General features: G+C 36.5%; 1 protein-coding gene across 1 annotated transcript; it reads right to left on the bottom strand.

Moving 5' to 3' along the window:
- Positions 1 to 400: 400 nt before the first annotated feature.
- Positions 401 to 17,099, bottom strand: LOC112570402 (AT-rich interactive domain-containing protein 4B-like). Its single transcript, XM_025248819.1, has 26 exons — positions 16,834 to 17,099; positions 15,924 to 16,034; positions 15,289 to 15,354; positions 14,692 to 14,785; positions 14,329 to 14,408; positions 14,089 to 14,174; positions 13,273 to 13,503; positions 12,987 to 13,066; positions 12,638 to 12,744; positions 12,228 to 12,303; positions 11,982 to 12,076; positions 11,724 to 11,818; positions 11,270 to 11,447; positions 10,353 to 10,832; positions 9,878 to 10,119; positions 9,380 to 9,515; positions 8,837 to 8,904; positions 8,551 to 8,650; positions 8,104 to 8,317; positions 7,749 to 7,817; positions 6,255 to 7,386; positions 5,996 to 6,174; positions 5,145 to 5,948; positions 4,234 to 4,377; positions 3,938 to 4,084; positions 401 to 3,413 (listed from the first exon to the last, which is right to left on the bottom strand). The coding sequence occupies exons 1-26, from the start codon at positions 16,834 to 16,836 to the stop codon at positions 3,370 to 3,372; spliced, it is 5,061 nt and encodes a 1,686-aa protein (XP_025104604.1). The 5' UTR covers positions 16,837 to 17,099; the 3' UTR covers positions 401 to 3,369.
- Between the last annotated feature and the right edge of the window lie 7,421 nt (positions 17,100 to 24,520).

The following is a 24,520-nucleotide window of genomic DNA, read 5'->3' as shown; positions in this document are numbered from 1 at the left end:
ATTTAATCTAATTTTCCATTAGTGCCCATACGCCTTATTCATGTTAAGGCGATAAACATTTTTAGGTATGTAGAGGAGATTCAGATCCCCTGCTTGCAAGGCCTCTTGTTTTGCTTAATGTGTTAGATTGATAGACACAGTACTTTTATCAATCAGTCATCAACAGCTATGTTATCTTCTGTTTTCACTTCCCTCTCCTGAGTTTATAGTCCCACTTTCAAGATCCATCATTACATGATTGAGCATTTGGCATAGACACAGAAGCAAGGGAAAGTTGATAACAGTGGAAAGTAAATAATGGCTACTATCTAAATGATTAGGTAGATTCATTTAAAATTATGTAAAACTTAAAAAAAACCCAGATACTTCAATGAAAGCTTGATGAATGACACTAAACTCAGAATCTATTAAGGATTTATTGTCAGTATGAAAAAGTATGACAAGAGAGATAACCTTCCACCTGATTCCATTCTGCAATGACAGGCCATATGGCACGGTTTGTACTGAGACCAGTAATGATATTAGCAATCACCTCTCATTACCACGATCATTAACAAACATAACATCTATGTAGAATGGCTTTGCCAAGATCATACCAAACATCACTTAAAACATTTGAGTGCATGCATGTCAAACATGCACACACATTTTACCGACTTAAAATGGTTCAATCCTAAAATGGGATGCCAAGTTTTCCTCGCTTAATTCCTACCCCCTACTCCCAATCTGTAAACTGACAACCTTTAATAAATTTTAATACTGACATTAGCATTTGTGTATTTACCCACATAGACCCCTCTTTCCCAGTTAAGCTGTAGGAATAGGAATAAAAGGAAATGGCTCACGCCTTTAAAGCTGAGGAATATTTTGATTTTTCAAATGAAAGATATTAATCCAAAAATAGCTATGTACCTAAATTTGAAATAAAAACCATTGTGCCATTCTTCCAGATTCACTTTCTCAAGTGCAAAAACATCCCAGGAAAATATAATTTAGCTCAGAAGTTACACTTTGTGCTGTCATAAGTATTCAAGTTTATAATAGCACGTTTGTCCCTGTAATGTTATGCAGTCAGACTAGTTACAGAGATTCCTGTACTGACATCTGTTGCATAATAGTAATTTGTCAGATGTCAAGAAATTTTCAGCGATGCTGCAAGTGCAACGCGTGACTTGAGAATCTGAAATGGCAGATAAAACGGTTATCACCTCATTATGACAGGCTTAGGGCAAGCAGAGCAGTGTCCACCTCCAACAACGCTTTTGTGCCAAGTTGATCCCAAATAGAGATGCATATAATATGCAAAACATAACACAAATCTGTCAAAATACTGTACATTTGTTCTCTTAGCCTGTGACCCCACTTACAAGACTTCAACAGGTTAACAAACATAACAATAAAAAAGAACTTCCATGTTCTATCATTTTTGTTTTCTCCCAGTCTCTGTGGTACTTCAATGTAACATATTGCAATCATGGCCAGAAGCAGTATTCTGATAACTGTGACAACTGTTGTCTTAAAATAAATCTAATAACATCAAGAGTATGGCACACCCAGCTGCTTGCTGTGTCTATGTTGATTTTTTGGATAATCAGCATCCAGCAGCTGTTCAGCGTTCATCACCTCTTTGAATTCTGATAATATGAGCAGTATTCATCTTGACAGAATGATTTTGGTACTCACTTTAGAACAGACTAAAATTCTGTAAACTGTCAAAGTAACACAGGCTCTGCTCTGTTTTCTGTGAAGAAAGCCAGGTATGAATCGTTCTGGAGACCTTACTGTATTACCAGTATGTTACTGGGCTTGAAGAATCAGAATAAAACAAAACTTACATAGCTTTTCGCCATAGCCATGCCATATGAAAGCACTGGCTGCAGTATTAGTCAAATGGGCTTAAAAGTTTATTCCAGCTAAAAGTTCAGATTTCTCTAGCTGCAATGAAGCAACAACTACAGTGATAAACCTGGTAAATGAAAAATAAGTCCCTCCTATGCATGCTTTCCTAGAAAATTCCAAGAAACAAGGCATCACAAGGCTTTATCTGTCTTGCAATATGATGCACATAAAAAATGTAATATCAACAAGCCAGTGCTGACAAATGAAGAAAAGGGATTATCTAATGGCTTACAAGAATATCCGTATCCCTGACTTTTGACTTCAGAAGCTCACAAAGAGAACAAATAAAGCTGCATCCTTTTCACCACCAGTGGCAAAGATACCCAATACAAAAAGTGTCTTTTGCTTGGGCAGCTGAATGGGCTACACTTGGCCTTGCTTACTTTCAGCTCGGCATATATTTGTTGAAGGCTTGGAATCTACTGGGTAGTAGTACACCTCTCGATCATTTCATCCATAGAAGTCATGAAACTGCGTTATTCTGACATTCCATATCCCCCACCCCCACTCCACATACACACACAATCCCTACTTCCCAAACCCACACACACACAAAACCAGGCACACAGTAAACTTAGTACGATGCTGCAGACTGATGCACATGGTATTAGTAGGCTGCTGAAATGCTGGCAAACAAGTCTTGCTATGTTACACTTGTCTGTCTTTTAGCATGCTCATATGTTCTTTTACTGTGAACAGTTATAGACTTCCTGTGGTGAAAAGGCCGATAACACAATGACACTAGCATGTTGATGCTGTACAAACTTGTCCATAGCTGAGACTTCAGTGTTTGCCTGTTTGATAAAACTGTGGCATACAACAGCTAGAAATTGATCTGTTGCTGTTTTGTGTACTTGCAAAAGATAGATAGGAAAAAGGGGGTTTAAAAAACTTGAATGCTCTGACACAATTCATTTCTCCATCCATTTTCTAAAAAAAAAAAAAAAGAAAAAATTTCAAAGGGTACAAGAGAGAACTATCACAGCTTTTGTCTTGAAGATTTTGCATCAGAATATGCACACTGTCTCTTATAGGCATAACATACTTATGAATACTTTCATGTAACAGATTCTGTTTCAAGAATGCACACATCTTACAATATCCCAGGCTTCTTAAAATCACAGCCACACACATTCTTCCACTTCAAATATAAGATTAACCCTTCCATATGTTTGCATGATCTATTTTGATACAAGGGCCATAACCTCTCTGCTTCTCAACGCCTTAAAAACCTGTTTTCCTGATCAACGCTGAATATCAATATATGTACAACTGTCCACATAAAAGGCTTCTCTTATTTAACAATAGATGGCATGCTCTGCCAGCCTGCCAATGAGGGAATGAGAAGTGACCGGGTGAAGTTTTAAGTTAGTGTTCACAGGGACTAATGAGCATGGCCACCATTCTATGGTAGCCTGTATGCTATGAACAATGGCATCCACTTTCTCCCCACCTGAGGTAGAACAACTTTCAGGAGGTTTCTTTTTCCATTTCACTCTGTGATGCCTGAGAACCTGGACAAAAATGGGAAATATTAAAATGGAAATGAAAGAACACCTAGGGCAAGCTAAATCCCAATGACAAAGCCATAAGAGAAAAAAATATCAAAGTTGGCAAATGCAGCGAGGCAGAGAAGATGGGTACCCCTTCCTCCCCACACCCCTCCCCAAATTAAAAAAAACTGGCTCTGAGATAAGTCTAACAACTTCCTCTCCAGTGCTATGAACAGTTCATACTGAGGTCAACAGAGCACCAACCTTACCAAAAAAGCTGTTCTTACTCTCCATAACAAAAGGTTATAAGACTACCTTGACCTTTTTACTTTAAATGAGAAAAATGCAGAAGAAAAAAAAAAATGTAGCAACAGATTGAAATGTACTTTTGTTTACAACTTGACTGGAGTGAAACACAGAGCATTTAAACTTTATCCTAACAAAGTACTCTTATGCATTCATACAGCTGCACATAGTCTCTTAGTATGAAAGCCTTACTCAACGTGCAAACTATGGAACATAATATGATTGTGCTCATTCCTTACTTTCCTTCTCTTTGCGACGATGACGTTTGCGCCTTCGGTCAATGGCAGCAATCTCAGCCTTAATTCGGGCATACTCTTTTCGGATTTCAATCATTTTGCTCATAAGGAAGTTTATGCGTTGTTCTCCTTCAAGGTGCTCACCGAGATCTTTTGAAAAACATATAACACTGTTCAGCAACATAAAACATCACATAATATTTAAAAGTATGACCTAAGAAAATGCAACAATGGTGATCATATGCTGCCTCGTTACTACACTCAACATATAGAACATGTAGGAAATACTATCTACTCACCATCACAGAAGTGGAATTTTGGTGGGCGAATGTGGTCAACTTTGCTGTTTTCTGTCTTGGAAGGGGATATAGGCCCTGACACCAACTGTTCTGATACTGAGATTTGGTCCATGGATGATCGACTGAGTGTATCTTCATCTCCATCTGGTGACCCAAATGAAAAAAAAAAGACCACTCTTTGACTTTGCACTAACTCCTGTATCCAGGGTTCTCTTTCAAGGATTATCCAGAATATTTAATATATTTAATATAATATAAACTTTTTTAAAACTTACATATTTTACACGGTCATAACATTCGTTGTGCTGTACCAACAATTCAATGAGCTGCTGCCTGAATTGAACTTATAATGTTGCACTTCTAAACAGCAAAGGTACACAGAACACTGTGCTAAGACAACAAAACGGATATTCATTCTATTCTGAGATTGGCTGGGAAATCTGTCAGTCTCCAAAGCATGAAAAAGTATTTATTAAAAAAAAAAAAAAATCATAGCTAATAATATTGGTGATGCTAGTAGGATGTCAGCTTGATGATTGGGTCTCAATTATATATCTTAACAGGCAGGTTTTCTGGCTAAAGGGTTCAACATATAAACACTTTCTCAAAAACAAACATTAACCACATAGGTGAAAATTAAAAAAGCAGATTTTTTAAGGTGGTCAAAATATGAATACTTAGTTCTTATGAATTTGCGATCTTACTACTGATATTTCTGAGCTGCAATCTCAGTTGCAGAAATCTGAACAGCAAAATCAGTAGAGGTTCTGAATTTTGTTATCACTGAGTTTGAACCACTTGTTACTGCAGGATACCCTAAGATACGGCACATCTAAACAGAAAGTTCTCAAAAGCAAACTGTAAGTAGTAATAATATCAATTTGCAAAATCAAACATACTGGCAGACTTACATTTGGGTGACTTTCTATGCCGTTCAGCTCTTGTGCTTCGTGCACTGTTTGTGCGTTTCTTTTTCTTTACCAAGGCACATTCGTCTATAGTTCTTTTCCGCTTGACCGAAGTCTCCAGCTCTGAGCCCTTCGATGACTGTGGAACACATTTGCTGGAGGGCAAAGCTTCATTTGATGCACTACTGACACTCAAATCACAACATGGAGGAGACTCACTCCCTCCCTTAGAAGTTCTTTCACCAGAGTCTAAACTTTCCATATCGTCCTTGAGATTGTCATGACTATCTGAGGAAGCAGAGTGCACCTCATCAAGGTCATTTTCTGGAGTTGTAGGTGGGGTATTGTCAAGTACAGTGTTTGCCACTGCTGCACCTTGTCTAGGCAAGTTAACAGCACATTCCAACCTTGCCTCCAGTCCTGAGCCAGATAACACATTGGCAGGCCCCTCCACAGGCACTACCTGAACTTCCTCCAGCCCCACAGGAGCTGCTGATGTGCTGGACCCAGCCCTTGGCGTTGCAATGTTGGATGCAGGTTTAGGCAACACCACACTGGAGGAGGCAGGCTTGGGAGCAGGAGAACCCAAGGGTGATGCACCTGTACTGCCGACAGTCTGAAGAGACCCAAGGTCCCACCGGGGCTGTTTGAAACTTGAAGACTCAGGAGAATGTGATCGAGCACGCTTTTCACGTGGAGTGTTGCTTGAATGCACACTCTCCTGTCCGTCGAGGGGGAAAAAGGAAAGAGAGACAGGGTCAGAGGGCTGACTGTCACCTTCCTCTAAGAGTTGCCTTCCTTGGCTTTCTTGTTAAGTTTCTTAACCACTTTGCCACCTTTAATTTTTTTGGGACCTTTTCCCTGCTGTTTCTTTTCTGATTCTGTGGTGTCCTTAGTGGTATCCATCTTAGATGGAGACTCAGCATTCTCTGCACTTTTGTTCTTTCTTTTTTTCACTGGTTTTTCCTCTTTTTCAGCACAGGGCGAAAAAGGCACTTGTTCGGGTTCTGGAGTAGAGTAAGATTCCACCACACTGTTTACCACATCTTCATAAGTTTGAATTTCTTTCTTCAGATCAGGTGAGAGCTCTTTTTTCTTTCTTCCTTTCTTCTTCACAGGTTTATCCTGCTGTGGTTCAGATGCAGTTTCATCTTTAGCTGGACTCTCCACTTTTTCACTAGCTTCTTTTGAAGGTGATTTTTCATCTCATCCCCACATGGTGCCTTCTTTGTTTTCTTCTTCACTTTCTTCTTTTCTGTTTCCATACTTTTTTTAAACTCTATCTTCCCATCACGAAATACAGGATGAGGTTTGTTAATAGGTTCCCATTTCTTAGTAATTTCTGGTTGCCATGGTAAGTCAAGTTCAGGCTCATTAAAATCATAAGGTGATGGTTCCACTTCTGATGGGCAAGGTTTCACATCAGGCACCACTGTCATGGGTTCTAAAGTTGGAATTTCTGAAAATGAAGCTCTGTGCTCTGTTTGTCTCCCTTTTTTGCTTTCTTTCCCATCCTTCTTTTTTGATTTAACTTTATCTAGCTTAGCTTCTCTTTTCTCTGACACAGGGACAATATCAATGTCTATCTTCTTGAGCTGTGGTATTGCAAGTTCTTCATAGGAAGAATTTTTGTCCTCATCTGAATTGTCAGGCATAGGTAATGTCTCTGATTTAGTATCTAATTCTGGAGTTTCAGAGCTGTTGGAAGTGTCCACCTCTTTTGCAGCACTCTCTTCTTCTGTCTGTTGGCTCAACACTGGCAAAGATTCATCAAGTTTTTCATCTGATTCCTCTGTTCCCTGCTGTTCAAGCGATGTTTTAGTGATTTCAGGTAAACTCGTGGTGTCCTCTTTTGTCCCCTCAGTGACATCATTATTTTCTTCATCAGCCAGAAGTGGAGTGATGGTGCTATCATCTGGTAGCACCAAAGAAGACAACTCTAGAAGATTTTCCTGACTGTCATCCTTGGGTACAATATGTGGCATATCCTTGTTGTCTTCAGAGGCTTCTTCAGCTAAAGGCTCCTCACTTCTGCTTTCATCCATATCTGCCTCCTCCACACTGGTAATGGGCTCATCCTCTACCTCCTTCATGTCTGAAGTTTCCTCCTCTTCGATACTGGTGTCTAATTCCATTTCCTTTCCCTCATCTTCATCATCCCTCTCTGACACAAGATCTCCACCAGAACCAGAAGGTGCAGCCATCTCTGATTCTGGTTCTGAATCGCTGCCTACATCCTGGTCACCTGATAGACAAAAAACCTCAAATATTACAAAGTTTGGTGATGCAGTATGTCATTTTAAACTCGTTGAAACTATCTGAAAAAGCAAGCTCTCAATGTGAACAATTTACTACTCATAATCTACTAGTGTGTTGTAGTCTGCCAGATTAAGGCTGATGATGAAACACTGCTTGAGAAAAGATTCCACAGTCCACAAAAGATTGTCAAATGATATATCACCTAAACACTGCTACATCAGCCATCAGTAGAAATGTTTTAAATGTACTATGTAAGCTTCAAATTGATATCCTTTAACAAAGTAAATTTTTAACCATTTGGGGTGAAAGGTGGGTTGGGGGTGGGGCCTAACTTATTTAAATCCTAACCTGGTGAACCAGCATCCATGGAATCTGTAAGCCCAGAGCTGCGCCGTGTTATCCTATTTTTTGCAGGAGCTGGAAATAATTCACGAAAAATAAATGTAAAACAAAAAGAGATCTTGGCAGACATAGACAATACACTTCAAAATACTAACATTAAATGTACACAAAACTGTCTTTCGGCTGTTATAAATTGTGACTGTGCATAGGATGGGTAATGATATTAAAAGTGAAACACATTCATGTTTTTCACCTGGCTCTGAATGCCTACAATCCACTTCCCCTTCCCACTTCTTCCAATATTTATATATCTAATTTTTTATAGATGACTTTCCCTGAACTTGGAGATGTTTAAGAGTACCTTGCAACCCTTCTGATTTTATCTCAGTGCTGTTCGAACGTGTTGTGCGAGTCTTGGATGCTGACCCACCAGGTGTAGTTGGAGGTTTATTCTTTGGTGTTTTCCCATCACTAGAAACAGGCATTTTTGCTGAAGCATTGCCTGGAGACTGGTCTTGTTGAAGAGAATTCCGGCCTCGCTTCTTTAGAACAGGCATATCTGGCTTTGTTGTGGTCTGCAAGCAGAAGAAAATGACAATGTTCAAAGCAAAATTTTTGTCACCATTAAAAAACAGCAAAATTCCTTTATGGATTTTTTTTCGTTATATGGCACAATTTATCGATTTGACAGTCAGAAGAAAGAACAGATGTGGTCTGCAAATAAGCTCTCACCCAAAGAACTGAGTACTATACAAGATGACGATGATTATTTAATGACAACTTCTGAGACTTTAGTAGTCAAACTCACTTTTGGGGATCTGGGTGACATGGACTTCTTCTTCAGTTTGGTCATCTCTGGTCTGTCCACCACACTCACAATTCGGTCAGGTCGAACCCACTCATCATACCTGCAAGAAAGAATCTTAATGAAACTTACATAATAATTACTATGAACAGTATTTACTTGGTACTGAAAATTATTATTCGAAGAATGTTATCAACATTTCAACTTTTCCCTCCTACAAAATTGCAATGGTGTAGTGATATTTTTATCCACATGAACAAATGCTTAGAAATGTAAGATTAATTTTTACCTTGTGTTCCAGCCAGCATAGTGTACAAGATAGTTCTTGTGTTGTCCTTCTTTTCCAGCTTCCACCACCTACAAGTAACCAGATTATTTTTAAGATATTGTTCTTAGTATATATATATAAAAGATGGCAATAATGTTAAAGTCTGTTTTTTTCTAAACTATACATGAAACCACACATCCCAAACATAGTATAGGACAGTTTCTGCAGCTATAGGAAAGCAGATAGCAGTGTTTAGAATACTAGGGTCAGAGGTGAACCAGTTTGATACCTGTGCGGTGCAGTAAACTTCCTGCAGTTGAACTAGATGTTAGAAACCTGGCTCCATAGAGACTTGAGGAAAAGTAAAGCAGTCAGATGGAGAAGAGATGGGTACTGCACTGACCAAACGTTGGCCCCAAGAAAAATGTGGTCTCTTAACACTTTGCCCCCAGCGACCTCAAATTGGCTGGGGATAATGTTCACAGTTTATTTAACATTTACTTAAAACTATAGCTGATTCTATAGTAATTTTGGATAACTGTCATGCTAACTTAAAGAACTTGCCTTGGCTTCATAAATTTTCTGATTTCTGCCACGCCCATATTTTACTTTCAGCTTTGTTCCAGCAGGATACTCATCCTGATTGTGGTTGTCGCTAGCAGAATCTGCCTCACTCTCCACTTCCTCTGGTTTCTCTGAACTGAAATTACAAAACAAATGTGGCATTATTTCGTGCTTCTTTCATCATGCAAAAATGTTAATACACACTGATTGTATTCTAAATTACACTGATCACATTTTAATGATTTCAATAATTATTTTCCATATCCTGAAAGGATGTTCATTTTCTCTACCATACTACCAAAATCATATAACAGGCCATTAGACTTAACATTAGTGTGATTAAATCTTTAGCACAATGATAAAACAGTCCCCCCAAAAATGTCAGAATTAAAAAAATCAGGGATTAATGTTACATGCATAAGGGTTAAGTATGAACTGATTAAAACACTGAAAGCCTTGTACACCACTTGATGAATAGAAAATGTAAACACAACTCACTCCTTATCTTTCTTTTCTGGCTGCTCTTCATCTTCTGGTTTCTTCTTAATTTCTGTTTTTTTCTCTTTCCTAGCACTTGGTGGCCTTTTGAGTTCATCCTTCCGCTCCTTTTTGTCTTCAGCTTTATCCTTCTTCTCAGCATTCATCTTTTCTTCTGAAACCTTCTTTTCTTCCTCCTTTTCTTCCTTATCCTCCCCTTCTTTCTTGTCATCTTCTGTACGGCCTGACTTGCGCCGTGTCACCTGAACATCAAAAATTAAGTTTGCAAATGGCCTTTTAACAATCAGCCTTGGGCACATTATATTTTAGTTACCCTTAAAATGATGAAGCACAGAAGAATGAAAAACTCAGTAAAATACAGCTACTAATCTAGATTTTATACCATTAAATATTTATGGTAATTATTCTAAGCTTTTAAACACGACAAACCGTATGGATAAAATAACAGCACATAAATTTGTAAAAAGTCAGATACCCTTTTCTTTTGATTATCCTTCTGCTCTTCTCCTTCCTTCTTTCCTTCATCCTCTTTATCTTCTCTTTCTCTTCTCAGCACTCTGTCTGTCCGCCCTTCACTTTTTTTTACATCTTTTTTGTCCTCTTCTTTCCCCTTTCCAGCCTCTTTTCTTTCTTCTTCTTTTAAGCTCTGTCTTAATGATTTCCTCTCCTCCCTTTTATCTTCCTTCTTCTTTTCTTCTTTTACATCTTCTTTTTTTTCTTCTTTCTTTTCTTCTTCCTTTTTGTCTTCTTTCTTAATCTTGACATCTTCTTTTTTCTCCTTATCAATTTTTGCAGGTTCTTCTTTCTGAGCCTTTTCTCTACGTGGAGTAGAACGACGGACAATGTCAGTGTCTGATTCATCAACAGGAGTTGACTCCCCAGCATCTTCTGTATCTTCTGATCGTGGCCCTTCCTCACTCTTTATCTTTGGCTTTTCCTTCTCTTCATCTTTGCTCTATAAGAAATAGGAAGTACTTTGATAACCCTTCTCTAGTATATGTAATCTCAGATCTTAGCCCTTACCCCCCCCCCCCCATATTGATCCATATGAGAGGTAATCATGGTCTTTGAATCTGCTGAACACAACTTTGCCACATCTAAGATTTGGTTTAGTTTATAGCAGATTTATCCCACTGTCTTTGTTGCACAACGATGTTAAAAGCTGATAAGAACAGCATGTTGCAGCTGACGAATGACAAGTGAAACATTGAAATTATATGATATTAAAATGCAAAAGTCTCTCTACAAACTATTGTATACTCAGTAATGTATACCTGAAACTATTCCTCTTGGAATTATCTTTAGTTTTACTTTTACTTCAGAAGTAAAACCAATTTCTTATCAGTTGTTAATGCATGTGCACACACACATATCATCAGCGCCAAAAAATACCTTATCATCCTTAACAGTAGTTTTTTCCGTACGTGGTGATCGGGGGGATGGTTCTTTGTCTCGACCTCTAAAAGCTAATATGCTACGACTTGAGCTTTGGCGGCTTCGTCCTGGCCGACTAATTGTGCCCATTGTGCTGCCCAACTTTCGATAAAAATCTTCAAATGCATGCAGATACCTAGAAAAAGAGTCATTTAAATTAATGTATTTCAAAGAATGCTCATACAGTTCTCTTTAAAAAATATTTTGAGATGAGCACCATAACTCACTGTTATTTAAATGCTAATATCTCGATGGTATAATTATACTAGGCTTTACTTAAGAACAGAAAGATGACAAGAACGAGCCATACACAAAATCCATTACTCAACCTCCTGTTAACATTATGTTTAGTATGATCATTTTATCTATTATTATTTTTTATTATAACATTATGTTAAATATAATAACTAACTTTTTGTAAGCATTTTTTATTTGATGAGATGCTGTGTTGGAAGGTGGAAGACCCATTTTTGAATAAACAAGTCTCCATTTCATTTGATTTGTAACCTGAAACAAATAGTTTTATTTTGTACATACAAAACTACATTCTGAATGCTAAAATAATAAGAGCAGATCAATACCGAATAAGGATTTTTAAATGAAATAATTACTTATGTGTCAAAGATCTATAATAAACTAGTTAAAATTAAGAAAATGTAAAGAAAAATACCTTATTATAGCCACCTATAGCCTGCACTACCCGAAAAAGGCGATAAAGATTCAAATCTTTGTTTCCAATACAAGGACCCTTGTTAATAGGAGTACCTGCAAAAGTGTAGTCAATGTGTTATATATAAGTATACACACCTCACACACTTGTCATAAAAATGTAGATCAGCAAGACAAAAGTTAAAAAGAATAGAAAAATAGTGACAACCTTTGAAGGCTGATTTTTCAATATTTCTTATGGACTTACTTCTATCATCCATAAACTTGTACAACTGAGCAACAAACAGATCCTTCTGTTCACTAGGTTCATTATCATCTGATGACTGAAAAATAAAAAAGCAACATTGCTTTAAAAAAAATCCCACACAGCTATGCTAAAACACATAACTACAATGTTGATTACAGAATATCATAAACATTACTTACGATTCTAAAATGTAATCTTCCCAAGTGAATGTTTATACAAATGTAAAAATACAAAAGGTAAGAGCTCCATGTTTTCAGGGCTGCTGCTGATGTGATGTTTCCAAATACTCTTATGCACAGATACGTTTGTTTCTCCATTATTGCTTTTCTCTTATTTCTTCTCTCTGGAATGTGAAGGACACTAATCTGGCAATTAATGTAATCTTATTACAATAAATGATTAACACTCACATCATCATCACCCCCTTCATCTTCATCCTCTGATCCTAAAAGTTCCTGCTTTTTCCAGTTTGGTGGCAGTTCATGATTGTCATAGTACAGCAGTGCCTTCTCAAAAGCTGGGGAAAAAACTCAAAATGTTTAAACACCATTCACTATGACCTTACCCAAAAAAAAAAAAAAAATGAAAACCTTCTCAAGGTCTGTAAATCAAACATAACGCTGATCAGATTGTGTATTTCTAGTAAGTTCCTGCATTACTGCTTTACCCTATAAAGTATAAATACAAGTATAAAGCACAAAGTGAAGGTTTGCTAATCATCAGAAATCTGATACAACACTAGCAATTTACCAAACTCACCTGCTTTCATATTTTTGTCTTCATTTTTTATAGCAATTTCTCTTGAAAATTCTTTTAGTTCCTTCCTGGAAGCATACATGCTGGAAAGAGGGTAACAAGAAAATAAAATCAAAAACTTTGTTAACAAACATGAAATCTAAAAAACAATATTCTTTGATGATAGAATAATTAAATTTTAAATTACAAAAAGAATAAAAGGATGAAATCTTAGAAAAAACATCAACACCAGGAACCTGATAATGTGCTAGCAATCAGGAAAATAAATATAGACAAAGTTCATTCTTACAATTTAGCATCCCGAAAGGACCGCACCAAAAGTTGATCACGTGGTTTCACATCCATAGGGTGAGCATCTGGCAGAACAACCAACACCGGGCACTGGCCTCCCTTGCGCTTGTCAGTACACTCCATGCACATCACTTTTCCCACAAGTTCCTGGTATCGTCCTTTGTATGATGCCCGTCTTGGGGTTTCTTCTTCAGAAGAACTCATTTCCTCTTCTGACTCAGATTCTTCTCTGAGAAATAAAGTTATTTGCTTATAAAATAAAATTGACTAAAAGATAATAAAAGACAACACTTCTACATTTACACAGAAAAGTCAAGATCGCTTCAATGGAAATCAAGTATGCTGATCACAGAACTGGAGTGCACATCTGGTCTGGTTTATTTATTTTAAAGGAAATTGCTTTACAAGTGATAATTTACACTACGGGGGTGAAGAAGGAGTAATCAAAAGAAGGAAGACCACTTTGTTACATAAAACTTTTCTTAATGACATTGAGAATTTCAGAAAGTTGGTGCTTGCTTGAAGCGTTAAGTTATGAAAGCACATTTTTCTTAAACTGTGTTAGAATCCTTCTGAAAGGAACGATAATTCACTTAGAAAGGGGAAGCAGAAACTCCTGATGTTAAAGACAATACATCTTATAGTTAAACACTTTTAACAGATCAACTAAAGTTTTAACAAAAGATGCAACAAAACTATCACTAACAAGTGATCATTCCGCTTTAAAGCTTCAAAATTTGATATTGTTAATATTTGGTCTTAAGAGGCCATAACACTGCCCCTCCTAATAAAATTGCACAAAACTACATTTTACCCTGGCTTAGTTCTTCTTGATTTTTTATTCTGCAAAACTGGAGTACCAAAGTGTTCAGGGTGTGACAAAGGAAGATTGTCAAGTGTCTGCAAAATTCAAGAAAAATATAAGAATCCACAATCAGGTTGTCTAGCAAGCTCCAACAAAAATATTTAGCTATTAAAAAAATTAAGACTTTTGGTGAAACAAAATTTGTACTGTTATTTAAACACAGAAAACTAAAATTAAATCTCCAATTACCTCACTCTCCATAAAATGTTTCTCTCCTTTTAGGCAGAGTTGAGTTCTGCGCAATGTCCGCTCATCGCCATCATCAAACACTGAAAGTAGGTGATCAGAGGTTAGATTAGCTCTCTAACATCCATATGAATCTTTCTAAAATATACCATTTGCTAAGATTTACAAATTTTCGTAGTGTTCAATTTTTAAACTCTTTTTCTAGCTTTTCTGACTGTATTTAATAAATTTCAGGACTATTTTTTCAAGGGTTTAAAATAATTAGACATTTTATACCCATGTTGAAGACATAATCAAAACCTCCAGTAAAGTAAGGGAGCTGTCTACCCAAGACATCTTAGCAACAAGATTTCAAAGGATATTTACCAACAGTGTATGTGCTGCAATCTGTGATTTTGTTGATGATCCCTTCGGACTGCTGACCACTTTCTGGAAGCTTCACCTCTACTGTACTTCCAACCTGTGAAAATTAATATTTGTAAAACTTGCTAACAATCCGGTCCTAACCAATTATTAATTTTATAATGAGCAAGACAAGCAAATGGCTACTCACTCCATATCCAAAAAAAGCCTGTCTATCACCAACACCAGTAACATCCAAGACCACCTTTCTGTGCATTGGAAACAATTCCAATTTCCTTGGAGTAATGAATTTTACTCAACTGAGGGAATTTAATAGATTTATGATACTGTATAAGAAATGTTTTGATGAATTGGGTTTTATGGGGTCATGGACAGTTAACAAACTCAGTTAAAGAATTTTTCTGACAAACATGTACACACCATAACAAAATGTCTAAATACTTTTAACAAAAATATTCAGTCAGATTTAATAGTATCTAGAAGAACCAGAACTTAACATTCTGAATACTGTTCTTTGAACTTGTTAGTGCATGCCTGACACACATTACAGCTTGCCTACAAGCTCTTACACACGCATGTGCACATGCACACGCACCTTACCTTCAGAGGTCCTGTAATGTTTTCATCTGTAACAACCACTGACACCTGGGTGTCTTTCAGTATAATCTGAAAATATAAGTAAACTAATGATTAATAAAAGACTCTTAAAATATAATCTACTTAATGTTTCTCTCTAGCCTACAGTTGGATTTATAACTGTACAGTCTGGGGATGGTTTATTTAGTATGTATCTTCCCCAGCAAATTTTTCATCTAACAACCATATCTTCTACTTGTATTTAACTGTTTGCTCTCTCTCTCTCCCACCCATTTCACTAACACACTTTATCTACAAACTATTACTTACATTTTTATGACAATAAATTAAAATGCATTTGCAGAAATAATATCATCAATCCCTTTATCCATTATAAGGGATAGCCATATATCTAAATTACAACTAATTTTACTTTTGTCTTTCAAACTACATGACAATAACAATCCAAAGATACATTAATCCGAATTCAAATTTATTTTAGGTGCTCTTGTTTCTATCTCAGCTAGCAAGTTAGGATATTTATTTCCTGATTATCTAAAAATGACTCTTCGTTTTCTATTGGGTAACTACATCCACAATCTTATAATTACATACAAAATGTTCATCGTGGTGGATTTTTCTTTATTCATGCAACTCACCTTACACTTCACTGACTTGACAAGCTTTTTAACCTTTGCCTCACAAAATGCTCCTCTGTACTTGGCACTAACATCTGTGCCAATGGGTAAAAAAGCTGGCTCAAATGATGCCTGAAAAAGAAAAACTATCTTAATCATTAAAAATACATTAACTCAAACATTTTCTGCAAAAGTTTGTAAATGAAACTAGATTTTAAATACAGTATCTAGCAGTGTTTTCAAATTAATGAAGATCCTTATAGTAAATTCATAACTTCTTAATGATGCCAGTGATAAGTCACTAAACTAAGTATAAATTATACTGTCAATAAGAAAATTTTTAAAAAATCAACAAAATAATATTCGATATTCTGTCACATGTGATGCTACAGATCTTCTTTAAGTTCCATGGCAACACCGCGTCTTCTTCCTGCCACAACGCTCAAAACGTTTATTCATTGTCATTTACTACAGCTGGTAAGAGCAGACGATATGCAATTACGAGGCACACAAGGCAAAAACCCAGACATAACAAAATCACTATGTATACAGGAGGAGACATAAGATTCCGACTGTGAAAAATAAAGCCATACTAATGATGCCGACCACTAAACTGCCGGCGGTTTCTGAGTTCATTCTCCAATCCTAAGATCAGCTGAAATTCTCTGAGCGATGGCGCCTGAGAAACACAAGCAGAATGCTTCAGCGTGCCGATTTGTACTATTATACAATAAAGCATGATCAATCAAAATGATGTATCTTGGAGAATATAATGCTACTGAATATGGACAAATATGACCCGATTTTCACTAGATGAACATCAAAATAGGCGGCTTTCGTTACATGCATAGTCGAGGTTCTACCGTCCAAGCTGTGGGACGGCAAAAACATCTGACCGACCGTGAAAGACTATAGACCAAAAAACACATACCATCACAAATTTTGACTGTTAGACACTTCCAAAATATTGTCTGGCCAACTATAATGCTGGTCGACGAATGATCATCTCGATCAAGCAAATATTTCAATCAACAAGTTCGTGGTCACTCCTTCATTCTGAAACACAACCACGATGGAGAACAACAACTTGTCTGGAGGATGTGTAAATCTGATTGGCTGAAAATCACGTGGTTGCAAATGTTCTCTGTTCGATTGCGCCTCTCTCATGCACATCGTTGTGAGGAATGGCTGACCTTCGACAGATGTGTTAGGAAATTCTAATGATCATCAAACCTTTTCCAAAGGTTGGTAAGAAGTCTGCATTCTAGAATATGATAATTATTTCAGCTGTTGATCAATGTAATTTATTTATTCCATTGTAGTTTCTGCTTATGACCATTTTAAACTAATTCAACATTTTTTTTAAATGTTCCTTTTTTTTAAAAGTTACCACTTCCGGGCTTTTCAGCTCATTTGCAAATTGCCGCTAGGTGGAGCTATCTTTCATGTCATGTACACGAAAATGACACGGTACACACAGGGACTTCACGTAGGCCTACAGACCTTACAGAAGACACATAGCTTTAAAATAGATTATACAGCAACTAAATGTTTATCTGTAATATGTTTGCATATCTCAAAATAAAATAAGCTTAGGCTTTTGTATTGACTCGAAGCTTTGATATCATCAGACTTGAGTGTGCACTGGTATTACTCTAGCATTATTCTTGGCTAGCTGTTATCCGGTAATAGTTGTGATTGATGGGAACCTACTCGACTTTTTATTTTTATATGTATGAAAAAAGTCATAGTTTAAGAAACTTGAACTCATTTTATTTCATTGAATGATTTATCATATTAACGTAGATTTATCAGAGTATAAACTATCGGTGATCTGTAGCACTAACAGCATAAATCATTTATGATCATTCTACCGGTTCGCTAACCTGGTATTACCGACTTCACTTAAATTTTATTGGCATAATTCTTTTGGGGACCCTTTCAAACGCACAATTTATTATTGTTAGTATGCATGTCAGAAGGTAGCTATAAAGTATGTTAAATCTAGAAGTAAAGTAATAACTTTTAAAATTCATTACCTTCTTTAAGGGCGGGGAGAGGGAAATAAATATTTTGAACTGTTCATTGGTCATTTCTATATTTCTTGTATATAGTACATTTATGCATTGTGATGTTGATGTTGTCATGTACTTTGCAAGAGAGAGAGAGAGGGTGTCAATGCACATATGAGACTGGGCATGCAAGTTGGTGACTGTAATTAGAAGGTAATTTATTATTATTTTTAGTTTCATAAAAGCCAGTATTCTCAGTTTTTATTAGAAGTTTGTTAAATTTGTAGAAATTGATTCACAACAGTCAACATATGTGATCTTATTTTACTCCTTTCAGAGTCAGCATGAGACAACTCAGCCTTCACAATCTACCATCGGTGTCAACGACCTTGAAATGCTCAGTATGCACACATTTTGCAAGTTCTCTTGGGTTCCAGTCACTTTGCCCTAAGACCATGTCATATAGCCTAAGTCAATTCATCCTAGTTGTGCCCATTTCATCCCAAGACCGAAAAGTCATATCGCCTGATCAGTGACATCTCTGGGTATAATAATAATAGGCAAAAAGACTAATAAGTTCACAATAAAATGATGACACAATCTTTCAATCTTTAAAAAAAAATTGTTTAAAGGGAAAAAATAATGTGGATGTGCTATTGTAAAATACATTCACTGCATGTGTATTGCCAAGTGGCCATTTTTGTTTAGTAAAATGTTGGCTAAACTTATTTACTTGGTAGCTTGAGTATCTATATTGTTCAAACAACATATTGCTCATTTGGCACTATTTGATGTTGCAACTTGTGTCATTGGTCATCAATTTGTCTTTTGGGCCTGGGACAATTTGACATTTTGGTCTTGGGTCAAAATGGTTTTACCTTGGGTGAGATGGACATTCTTCCTCTTGTTCCTAATTACCCCCAGTGGAGCAAAGGGCCGCAGTGAAATGGACATACCTGGGACAAATCGACTTAGACTATGAGGCAAATCTCTTACACAAGCAAGAGATAGGAGACTATTCTAATCTTCTCACCAGTCAGTCTGAGGCCTTCACCAATAATTTTGGAAGAGTGAAATAATAGAAGAAGCAAAATACATTTTCAGCAAGAGAATGAAAAAAAACAGCATTAAGATTAATTTCTGTTGATTATAAGCTCATTGTAATATTTCAAAGCACTTTCAGTGACTTTTTTTATATAATGAATTATAGATCAGTTTAACTATTGATATAAATTTAAGTTAATTCAAGTTATTATTGTCCATATTGCAGCTGACAGAAATTGCTGTTATCAATAGTTCCCCAGCATCTAAGATAGTGTTTACAGTATTACAACATGTCAGCTGTTGCAATACAGTTTTAATTAACATATGGCATTTTAGAAGATGAAGTTGTCTGTAATGCTTCAGTCTAAAATGATGTGAAGAGAGAGATTTGTTTGGCATACTTTTTTTTATTGCCATCTTCAGATTTTTAGTGATGGTGTTGGATAATCTCACAACTGTTGTGGACAACGCTGTGAATCCTGTTGCTGTTTAATAATTCTGGGATAGATGCTACACTGGAATGGGCCCAGTTCCTCAAACACTGTTCCAAGGAGATTGAAATGCTGATGATGACTGCAGGCAGATGATGTAGAGATGAAGCACAATACTGGTTTGTTTTTTTTAAATAGATTATAGCAAGCATAAAGTTTTCAATTTGCCTTTTACTTTTGATATAGTTAAAATGTTTTGGTTTCATAAATCTTGTATGTTGTCCTTTTTAATCATTTGTAAGTTCAGCAGCTGTTTAATAATTATAAAAACAGGTTGTACATTTCATCCTGAATGAGGACTTCCTAGGACTCATGATCATATAAGGAATAGCTGTCTTTAATGATTAACATTATTCTGTTTTATTTATTGTTGTCTATATTCTTTAACTGTTTATTATCAGTTAAATCTTTGTTTCTGATCTTTATGCATCAGAAATATGGGATTTGAACTATTTAGCTGCAGTGGAAAAGGTTCATCTTTGCTTGCAAGAGAATTTTTGGTTGTCATTAAAAATCGTCACATATAAGCATATTGAGATTCCCACTTTATGTTATACCTGTTGTTCAAGCCATTGAGTATTGGCTTCAGTTATTGCAATGCTCTACCAACTTGTTTCTTGAAGAAAATGTGCAATATATTATATTTATTATAAATGGAGGGAGACAAATCTTGTGTGTCAAGAGTATGCAAGTCACTGCTTTCTATGGGATGTGGCTATGTGTGAATGTTCTAGCAGCTTGGGATTGAAAAAATGTTTCTTAAGACTGTTTAGTAGAGCTTGTAAACATTTTCAGGTCAGATATATAAATTGAGCTGCCATATATACTCAATCTTCTTTAGCGGATGACAATCTTGTCTTTATGTCCTGGAGCATTAGAAGATGAAGCAAATCTTGTGGATTATGGGTATTTTGTTGTATGGGAGATTATTAATGTTAGTGCTATAATGCTGTTATCTCCTGTTGCATTAGTCATCCACATATACACAAGGCATCCACTTCTGCTGGTCATTACTGCCATCTTGTGATGTAAGTTTGATCTTGTTTTTCAGTGTCTTCTGTGATATGGGTCCTGCAGTTTTGATGAGAAAAGCAACACACCAGTGAACTGCATGCTGGTAATGACTGTACATCATTTGATTTCCTTGCCTTCCACATCAGGAAGCAATGGCTACCTTGCCAACACAAATACCCAAGTGCCATCCTAATCCAGGTATGTTATGTGACTTCTTTGATGACTTCTTTCTCACTTGACAACACTGTTGTCGCAGTACCAGCTGATACATGACAAGATATAAAAACCACTTACAGCTACCAAATGTCGCATTGGTGGATATCATTCCTTTCATTTTGGTACATTGGCATACCAGTGAATACCCAGGTGTTCTTTTTTTAGAATGAGCTACTATTTCATCAAGCCTCTGTGTTGGTTTTGTAACTCACAGATTGCTGAAGTCTTGTTCCTATTGAGGAGTCATTGGTGACTTTTTCAATGGTTTGTTGTTGGTGACTGGACCTTACACCGTGGTAATCTGCTGTTTTGTCTAAAGGATTTGGTTACCATCTTAGTGGATGTAGAGGAGAAATGCATTGACTGATTTTACTCATTTTTAATGATAATTTAACAGTTGAGAATGATATTTATTGTCTGTTTCTTTGTTTCAGAGGAATATCTTTACCGCAAAACATTGTTTTTCTGTTTTCTTTTACCATCATGTAAAAGTCACATAAAAACATTAAAATGCTCACAGTATTGCCTAATGACTTGTTTCAAAAAGCAGGTCTGATGTTTTTGACAAATAAACTGGCTTGATTACAAATTCAAGCTGACTTGCAGGTCATGATGCTCAGTGTATTTATACTAAGGCAGTGAGTAGCAGTGAAAGTTACAATTTTGATATTACATTTACAGTATTTCGTCATTTTGACCTGTTTTGCATTTTTATATGCTCCAGTTTATTTTAGCATACAGCTTCAATATTTATGCACAAATGCTTATTTTAGAGTAACAGTACTACATAGAAACTTTCTGTTTTTAACATCAACTTTATTTCTAACAAACTTCAAATTTCCTAGCTCCTCCAGCAGTTATCTCATGGAGCTCAGCTTAAATGCAACACCCTATGGCAATTGACAGTAACATTTCAAGATTATTGTGACTCTTCTGCAGAAGTAATAAACAATACCAGGCATCCAGAGGCAAGAATTGCAAAAAAATCATTTACTGTAAATAAGTAGTATTTTCTGTTTTGGTATAAGGTACTAATAAACTAAACAACTTCTGCAAAAGCAACATAAAACTTTTCATGATATGCACAGCAAGTTGCAAAAAAAGATGAATGAACTGTGAAGACTGTTCTTTCACAAACTACATTTTGTTTGTAAAACGTATGTGGAGCACTGAACAAGACAATGGTGCACTATCCTTTGAACAATGAGAAACTAAGCAATTTTAGCCTATTTTGAGATAATGAGGAACATCCATTAAGCAGATGCATGTCTGGCAAGTCCCAAAATGGAAAGATCGTACGTGTGCACGTATGGTCTCACTACACCAAGAAACATTTTGCAGATTTATTTTGCCATCCTCAAGAGAGGTTTCTTTTTTTTGTGCCTATAAAATGTGTTTTTGACTATATCTGACTTTTTTCCAGCATGCCAGTCCTCTAGAAGAAGACAGGAGCAAATTTTTAAAGAAATTACATCCTAGCCAGATCTGTTGTCCATTTTTAAGAAATCAGTGTTCAGTGAATGCATTTTCATTACTTAATATTGAAAATCTGTTTTTATCCACCAACAAATTTAGAACTTTGCCTTTTAAACCAATTTTTAGATAGACATACACATAATAACACAAAAAAAAATCATAAAAGTCAATGAACCAAGTTTTGTTGCTTAAGCAATTGAAAGATTTGTTGATATAACTGCAGTCTCATACTTGCCACGTTTCCATGCTGCTGACAGTTATATTCACATTTCAGGCAGTGTTCTAGCCAAAACAAAATGGAAGAACAGTGCACTGAGTCACTTGCTTAGTTGATGGGTTGGTAGTCATGAGGAATATGGGAAATTGTTTGGATTGGTTCAGAGGGAATAGTCCAGTTTTTAATCAGCAAGTTACTTTTGACTCATTTATGAAGTCAGCCAATTTGTTCTGTTTGTATTGGAATTTTTGCACCATCAGAGTCAGTATATGTTTTCTTCCTTGCTTTGGTAAAAGCACCAGTTGCTGATAGTGTCAAGTTAATAACGATAATAAGACTATTTATTTATACAGCACCTAACCCAAAATCAAAGGCATTTTACATTTATATGCATATATCAACTTGTACACCATCTGTAGTCCTCTAATGCACCATATAAATTCACTTTCAGATATCTCTTGCCTAAACACCTATACAAAGGTGCAGGAAACCAGAGTGTCTGCCAGAAAGCTTTTAACGGCCAGCTTTGTGAACATCCATCCAGGCATTTGAGTCAAGATGGCATCCAGTTTTCACTGGTTTGGTGACAAGCAATTTAGCTGCTGCATCGTCTACTGCCTCAGCAATCCTCAGAACCATAACAGCTTTAGCATCATTGATAAAAAGCTGAAATTCATCCTTAATTAGTTCCGAGGACAATGCACATAAATTATAAGTGCACTTTTCAAATGGAGCTTTGTGTGTGGTGGGGAGAGAACTTTCATATTTCTGACTCTTTGTATATAATATTGTGGTCTGCAATCTTTAAATGCATTGATAAGGCTTCAAAACTACAGGACTCCCTCAGTGTACAAGAATGAAAAAGGAGGAAACCATTTGTGGAACCACCACATAATGGCTAATGTTTGTGTACTCGATACATAGCTTTTTCTTAGCTTCTAAAAGAATTTAGTTCTTATTCCTTAGCTCATAAGTGAAACATAAGTACAATTACAGATTTTGAACACATAAGTTAATGGGATTTTAGAGTTACTGATCAGATATTTCATGTCAGAGTACACCAAGTTCACCAACTGTATCTTACTGTTGCTGGGAGTGTGTGTGTGTAGTGTGCAAAAAATTATTTAAACATGTACACATGTTCATCTGTATGTTGCTAGTATGAGCCCTATCTGGAACTGCCCTTGTGGATTAATAAAGTTGTACACACCATGACATCTGAGAAAATGAATATCACTCTTGATAAGCATGTTTCTCACATCTTTCTGCATACTATGAGCTCTGGAAGATCAGCTCCTTTTGCCATACTCTGTCCATCTCAACCACTAAAATTCTTATCTGCTCATTTGTTTAGGCTAGGCTGCTGTAACTCTCTTCTTGCTAGCTGCCCACAGTACCTCATTGATAAGCTTCAGAAAGTCCAGAACTCAGTTGTTGATCTTGTTTTCCAGACTCGCAAATCTGAACATGTCACATCATTTGTTCACTCTCTTCATAGGTTACCAGTTAAAGCAAGAATAGACTACAAGCTCTCAACTCTGTGTTATGGATACTTTGAAAGCTCCTCCCCGCACTACTGAAATCTTGTCTGTCCACACTCCTGCCTGAAACCTTTGCTCATCAGACTCGCGCATTCTATCCTCCCTCCTACAATGTCACATGCGTTCTCCCTCTGCGCTGCTATAAGCATGGAACTGTCTTCCACATCACATTCGCCACTCGGACTCCAAGGCTATATTCAAACGCTCTCTGAAAACATCAGTTCACTAAGTACTATCCATGAATTACTATTAGCTCCCTTGCAGTTAACCGTCATGTATCGCAACTCCATCTTACACTGTTTATATCCCTTCATACCTTCATCGCTTTACATTCTACTCTTGCACATCATATCTATATTGTATCCCTATACGTATCTCACTGTCCACTGGCTGTTATCTTTCATTTATCATTATTGGTCTGCGCAGAGAGTGAGATCTATCTTGTTCGTGATGCTCTGCGTTATAAGTTCACATTATTATTATCATCTCGCGAGCCGGAGAAAGATACCCTTCGAACAATCACGTCAAACCGTCGTCTGCTATGCGCTGCCTTTCTGTACGATGTACATCTCCTGTTGTATAATAATGCAAAATAATCGGATACTCG

This window comes from Pomacea canaliculata, linkage group LG8 (genome assembly GCF_003073045.1).
Source record: "Pomacea canaliculata isolate SZHN2017 linkage group LG8, ASM307304v1, whole genome shotgun sequence".
NCBI lineage: Eukaryota > Metazoa > Mollusca > Gastropoda > Architaenioglossa > Ampullariidae > Pomacea > Pomacea canaliculata.
This window is presented reverse-complemented; position numbering and strand designations above follow the sequence as displayed.